Here is a 7,431-nt window from a genome sequence, read left to right as displayed (position 1 = left end):
TGAAAAATTTGTTGACATGGCACATAAATGCTAAATGGATTAGGAAAAAATGCGAAATAGGTTAAAAGTTTTTTTAAAAATAGTAGAAAAGTTAAAAAAATGCGAAAAAATTAAAAAATGTTAATTTTTTTTTTTTCAAAATATCTAGAAAGTTATAAATGAAGATAAACAACAAACGATAAAATTTTAACGATTAGTAATATTTGATCCTTTTGGGTTTTGATTTATTATATTTCTTTTTTTATTTCATGTTATCATGTTTTTTTTAAAAGAAAGTTAAATAAATGACATGTAGGACTATGACCTGCTATTCAGGTAAAATCTCTAGCATTAGAACACCAAAATAAAGTAGAATGATCTAATTGGAACAATAAATTTTATTAATTACCTAATTAGAACACTTCTAAAACTTCATTATTATTCTGTGGTATATTCAAAAAAAAAAAATATAAGGTTTATTGTACCATATTATATGTTGCATGTGAATCCATTATCCATGACATAAATCATAACCGTGTGTTCATAATGTATAAACTTATCATTGAAAATTGAAAAGTCTCATAAGTATCAACACGTTTTTTCCTTTTCTATTCATTTTTCTAGATTTTTTTTTAAACGGTGACTTTCTTCTTGAGTGATCAAATGTCACACCGTTTAATCGGCGGCTCTAGTCAAGTCTGTCTAGACTTATGTTGTCTTAACCGGGCCCGCGCTGGGTTGACCAGATTTGGTTACGACGTTCCCCCAGAAACCGTACTGCCTCCACACGAGAAGCCTCGCTGAAGTAACAGCCGGATGAAAACCGCGGTGCGGCTCTGGATCGAACCCCCTCGATGGGTTTGTCACCGTCGTTGCCCAATATCCACCCCAATATGACACCGTCATTGACATATGTTTTATATCGATTGAAAACCATAATAAACAAATACCAGTAACGGTTCTAATAGTACTAATACCAGTACCTATGTTTTCCAATGGGGTACCGGCTCGATCCATTTTCAAAAGGAATTATATCTTGTATTCAGTTTTTGTAAAAAAAAAACAATGAAGGTTATAAGATAAAATAAAATTGTTAGGTTGAATTGATATATTATCTATAGTGTAAGGAGTGGATTTGAAATAAAAAAAAATTAAAAAGAAAAAAAATTAAAAATGGACCTATATACAGTGGCGGACCCAGGAATTTTTTTCCTGAGGGTGCGGAATATTTTCAAAGATTTTAGGTCCCTAGCTGTATAAAAATATCGGTTCAGAACGGGTCAGATCGGATCATGTAAGACAAAAGAACATCAAACTAAAATTTATAAATCATCAAAAACACGTCAAACATCATTACAAATTACAAACGTATTTAAAATTGCGCCCTACAAGTTTTTTTTTAATATATCCAAAACATCATCTAAAGATATTAAACACGCCTTAAGTTCATTACATTCTTACTCATTGTTTCTAACACATATAATTTGCTCCATAAGTTCATAAAACAACACCAAACACTTAAACAAAATAAACAATCATGTTCAACCATAGCCCATAATTTTCAATTATATTTTTAAACATTCAAGCCCTAATATTAAATGTTGATTACTTGTAACTGATCATTTAAACAAACAAAACTATAAATAAAACAACAAAATTATTTAACTACAAGTCTAGAACAACGAAAAAATCCAAAAAATATAAAAAGATTAAACCCTTACACATCTATATTTTCTCCTAATCATCACATAAAACAAAATAAATAAATAAACAATACTATTTCTATATTGGAATTCTGACGTAATATGGGTCGGTCCAATCGGAATTTAGGTTTTTCCGGTAAAAAAAGCCACCAGGTCGTGAGCAGTGGTGTCAAGTCACTGGGAGTTTTTTTGGGGGCGGGATTTGGAAATGGAATGGGTGGATGAGTTTGGGTTATTTTATTTAGTTCAAAATTTTTAAGTTAGGTTTGGGCTTGTGTTAATAAAAACTGATTGCAGATTGGGCTTTGATTGGATTAAATAATTAAGTGAATAAGTGGGTTAATAATTATTTTTTTTCTGAGTGGGGCGGTTGAAAATTTTCAAGGGGTGCGGGTGAAAAATTCCAAGGGGTGCGGTCGGAATTTCCGGCGAAAAATAACACTAAAAAATATTTTCTCATAGGGTGTGCCCGCCCACCCTTAGCTTAGGGTGGGTACGCCCTTGCCTATATATGATTTTAACATATGCACCAATCAAAAGTATTTACTATTATCAAAAATTGCTAATTGTTATTCAGTAGATAGATTGGTTTAGAGGTCAATAATATGTTACAAACGATCGTTTTATATATTTTAGCATTTATAATTATTCAAATTTTTAAAACTATATAAAACTATCTTTATGTCCTCTTTATAGACTATATTTATAGTCATTTAAAAAATATCACTTCACATGAACATGTCCCTTTATAGACTATATATTTATAGTCATTTAAAAAAAATCACTTCACATGAACATGTCCCAATCCCAATCACAAAAACACTACTATAAACGTATGGAGGCTTAATAACATCTATTATCTCTGTTACATATAATATATAAAAATTAAATTGTTACCAAAAAAGAGATAATCCACGAAACAAATAAAGTAATTTCAAAAAATTAAATACATGGAAATAGGATGAGCTGGGTACCAAATCGATACCGAAAATACCGGTAGAAAAAAAGGATAGAATAGATACCGGTATCGGTACCAAATATACCTGGTACGGTATTGGTATTTACGGTAAATCAACGAAAATACCAGTTCCGAAAAATTGATACCTATACCAGTACCAAATACTCATCCTCCTTGCATGTAAATTACCTCCAAAGCCACTATAATGAACGAAAAAAAAAAAATCAACTACAAGCCCTTTATTTATTATTTCTTTAGTTTTGTGGTTAATCTTGCAAAAATGTTTGAAATTGTTGCTCTTGATTGAATGTTTGTAGTTTATTCCGAACTACCCGACACTATAAAAGCTTATTGACAAGGTTTTGGGTTTTGGGTTTTGGTGATTAATCTTTTCTTCAATTACAACAATACCGTTAATTCATTTAAGCCTTTGATCGAGAAATAATGAAATACATAGATCATATGTGTTACCCGTGACTAAACAATACAAAGTAAAGTGTGAACTACATATAAAATCTGTAATATATAGATACTATTTCGGTCTAATTATCTTAGAAGAGTATACAAAGTTTGTCTCATGTTTGGTTGGTCCAACTACGTCTCTCTCTCTCTCTCTCTCTCTCTCTCTCTCCCCTTTGAATTTTAATATTTTTACATATATACTCTTCCATATTCCAACATTCACCTCTCTGCTCACCTTTTCTTAATTCAATTCATTCTTTAATTCATTTTCTCATTCACCTCTTTAACCAATAAACTCCTCAATTCATTCATACATCAACAAAAACATGTTATAGCAATAACCATGTCAGCACCAGAAGCTATGCAGTTCATACTCTTCGTAATATTAATCACAGGTCTCAATTCCACCATTTTCTTTTATTCTTTAATACAAATATAATATTTAAATATAAATATAAATTTAGTTTTTCGAGGAAGATTTGAGGAATTTAATGCCAAGGTTTTGAATATTTTCAGGAAAACATGCAGTTGGAGAATCACTGGATTCCGACAAGCAAGTACTCCTGAATCTCCAAATGTTTTTGTTACAAAAAAACAGAATCAATCAAGGAAGCTACAACAAATGGGACCCACAAGACCCATCACCGTGCAGTTGGCCGGGAATTACTTGCTCCGGCGACCGGGTCACCGGAATCAACCTTCCCGACAACGACATCGCCGGAAATTTGTTCAGCAACTTCTCCGGCTTGTCAGAGCTTACACACCTTGACTTGTCGAAAAACACGATAGATGGCGCGATACCGGCTGATTTGGGCAGGTGTAGGAGCCTCAAAGTGTTGAACCTGTCACATAATATTATGGGTGGTGAGCTCAACTTCACCGGACTTAGTAGTTTGGAGGTTGTTGACTTGTCGGTCAACCGAATATCTGGCGATATCCGGATGAGCTTCCCGGTGATGTGTAGAAACTTGGTGGTGGCTAATTTATCATCTAATAACTTCACTGGAGAGATTTCAGGGTCAATGGATGAATGCTCTAAGCTGGAGTATGTCGATTTGAGCTCGAATTCGTTGACCGGAAACTTATCTTTCGGGTTCGATAGGTTTAAGGAGTTTTCGGTTTCTGAAAACCGGTTATCCGGTGCTCTTTCCGGGTCTAATTTTGTGGGAAGTTGCAGTTTGGAGGTGCTTGACTTGTCCGGAAATCAACTCACCGGACAAATCCCGCCGGAGATGTCAAATTGTAAAAATTTGACCAGTTTGGACCTCTCCGGGAACAAGTTTTCCGGCAATATTCCGGCGGAAATCGGGTTGATCACGAAACTGACGCAACTTTTGTTAGGTAACAATTCGCTTTCGAGGGAGATCCCAGAGGCTCTACTCGGGTTGATGAACCTGAACTACTTGGACCTTAGCCGGAATAACTTCACCGGAGATGTACAAGCCATTTTCGGGCGGTTTACGCAGCTGAAATATCTTCTCCTGCACGCGAATGGATACTCCGGCGGGTTAAACTCGTCGGGGATACTCAAGCTGCAGAACATTTCGCGGTTAGACCTCAGTTTCAACCACTTTTCGGGTCCATTACTGCCGGAAATATCTCAGATGACAGGTTTACGATACTTATTTCTGGCCGGAAACCGGTTCTCCGGGAGGATACCTTCTGAGTTTGGTAATTTGCAAGGACTTCAAGCTCTGGATCTTTCCATAAACGAGTTAAACGGGTCGATCCCATCAAGTTTCGGACGGTTAACCTCTCTACTATGGTTAATGCTTGCCAACAACTCGTTAACGGGCCAGATACCGCCGGAATTAGGGAACTGTAGCAGCTTATTGTGGCTAAATCTTGCAAACAATCAACTTTCGGGCCCGATTTCACCCGAATTGGCTAATATAGGGAGAAACCCGACACCGACATTTTTGTTAAACCGGAGAATTAACCCGGTTGCGGGTTCAGGAGAGTGTTCAGCAATGAAAAGATGGATCCCTGCAGATTATCCACCTTTCAGTTTTGTATACACTCTTCTGAACAGAAAAAAGTGCAGAAGTTTATGGGATATGATACTTAAAGGGGATGGAATCTTCCAAGTTTGTCTACCAGGTTCGAGTATTCGAACCCGTCAGATATCGGGGTATATCCAGCTCAGTGGGAACCGGTTATCGGGCCTTGTACCCCCAGAAATCGCGAAAATGGTTAATTTCAGTATGCTGCATTTGGGGTATAATGAGTTTTCAGGGACAGTTCCGGCTGAGATCGCGCAAATGCCTCTCGCGGTCTTGAATCTTACTAGTAACAAGTTCACGGGGCGAATACCAACGCAGATCGGTTATCTCAAGTGTTTGAGTAATCTTGATCTGTCATACAACAATTTCTCAGGTACGTTCCCGACCAGTTTGAACAATCTGACTGAATTAAGCAAGTTTAACGTCTCCTACAATCCGTACATCTCCGGTATGATTCCATCGACCGGACAGCTGGCTACGTTCGAGAAAACGTCATTCCTCGGAGACCCGTTGTTGAGTCTGCCTCCATTTATAGCTAACTCAACAAACAACTCGTCAACAAACGCAGGTAACAGATCAAACCCGAGAAAATGGAATTCGGTTTTGTTGTTCATGTTTCTACTGTTGGCTTTCACCGTGTGCGGTGTCATGACGATCCTAGTCTGCCTTGTGTTAAAAAGCCCGGTTGACAAACCCGGATATCTATACCCCGATTTAAAGCCTCCCAGAAACGAATTTATGTCGAATTCCAGTGGCTCATCACCGTGGTTGTCGGACACGGTTAAGGTCATCCGTTTAGACAAAACCGCGTTCACTCACGCGGATGTGTTAAAAGCGACGGGTAACTTTGCGAATGACAGAATAATCGGGAGGGGCGGGTTTGGAACCGTTTATAGAGGTTTGTTACCTGATGGAAGAGACGTAGCAATAAAGAAGAAATTGAGAGAGGGTACTGAAGGGGAGCGCGAGTTCCGGGCTGAAATGGAGGTGCTTACGCGAAACGGGCTGGGCTGGCCCCACCCGAATTTGGTGACACTTTACGGGTGGTGTTTATACGGGTCAGAAAAACTGTTGGTTTATGAGTACATGGATGGTGGTAATTTGGAAGATATAATTCTAGACAAAACCGGGTTCAAATGGAAACGACGTATAAACGTTGCCATCGATGTGGCACACGCTTTGGTGTTCTTACACCACGAGTGTTATCCGTCCATTGTTCACAGAGATGTAAAAGCCAGCAATGTGTTGTTGGACAAACACGGGCGGGCTAAGGTTACCGACTTTGGGCTAGCTCGGGTTATGGATGTCGGTGATAGCCACGTCAGCACAATGGTGGCGGGAACTATTGGATACGTGGCACCTGAATACGGGCAAACATGGCAAGCCACTACAAAAGGCGATGTGTATAGTTACGGAGTGTTAATAATGGAGTTAGCGACAGGCAGAAGAGCGGTCGATGGAGGAGACGAGTGTCTAGTTGAATGGGCTAGACGGGTAATGGGAGATGGGCACCGTAGAATGATCCCAGTGTCGGGCCTTGCTGATGGGGCGGTGGAAATGTGCGAATTACTTCGAGTTGGAATAAGGTGTACCGCGGAGTCGCCACAGTTGAGGCCGAACATGAAAGAGGTGTTAGATATGTTGGTCCGCATTTTGACCAACCGTACAGATTTTTGCTATGCTTCTTTGTTACCATCTTCATAATCATAATTAATGTAAATCTACATTTCTGATTCTTTAGATATATACATTTTACTATTTTAGGTTACATAGTTGCATACATATTACTTTGGTTCACAAAGAATGTATTGATTTATGTCTGTAATGAGGCTCTTCTAACATGTTATAATTGTTTCTCACCGGGTCGGACTGAATTTGAGTAAAAATGAGTTTGGATCTTAACAACCGAGTTAAGAAAATATTACTTTGGTTCAGGTAAAATATGGTCGGACAAAATAAGTATGGATTGAGAGGAGTCGGTTAAGAAATTAAGTATCGAAATGAATTCACTCACTATATTTATATCTACGGTGGCCGGTGGCACCGGGTATTGGCAATAGCGACAGAGATCCTAGCGGAGGAGGTAGCAATGATGGGGTGCAGGCGATGATGATGGTGGTTATGATCAAAGTAGTGGTGACGGTAGTGAGTGGTAGCAGAGATGCGGTGGCAGCGGATAAAGTTGTGTCATCGATGACAGTGGTTTCGGATGTGGTGGTGGTGGTATCGATAGTGAGGGCGGTGGTTGCTCATCTATTTAGACTCATTAAGTTATCATGTGTTTCAAGAACGACCTATGTTGACCCGTTGTTTAATTAGAGTTAAT

General features: G+C 38.3%; 1 protein-coding gene across 1 annotated transcript; it reads left to right on the top strand.

The window, feature by feature from the left end:
• The first annotated feature begins 3,216 nt into the window (after positions 1-3,216).
• LOC110917282 (probable LRR receptor-like serine/threonine-protein kinase At1g74360) lies at positions 3,217-6,962 on the top strand. The gene is made up of 2 exons (XM_022161871.2): positions 3,217-3,497; positions 3,619-6,962. Exons 1-2 carry the CDS (start codon positions 3,446-3,448, stop codon positions 6,807-6,809), a joined length of 3,243 nt encoding a protein of 1,080 aa, XP_022017563.1. The 5' UTR covers positions 3,217-3,445; the 3' UTR covers positions 6,810-6,962.
• The last annotated feature ends 469 nt before the right edge of the window (positions 6,963-7,431 follow it).

The sequence above is a fragment of the Helianthus annuus genome, chromosome 2 (assembly GCF_002127325.2).
Source record: "Helianthus annuus cultivar XRQ/B chromosome 2, HanXRQr2.0-SUNRISE, whole genome shotgun sequence".
Taxonomy (NCBI): Eukaryota; Viridiplantae; Streptophyta; class Magnoliopsida; order Asterales; family Asteraceae; genus Helianthus; species Helianthus annuus.
Note: the sequence above shows the minus strand (reverse complement) of the source record. Positions and strands in the feature narration are given on the sequence as shown.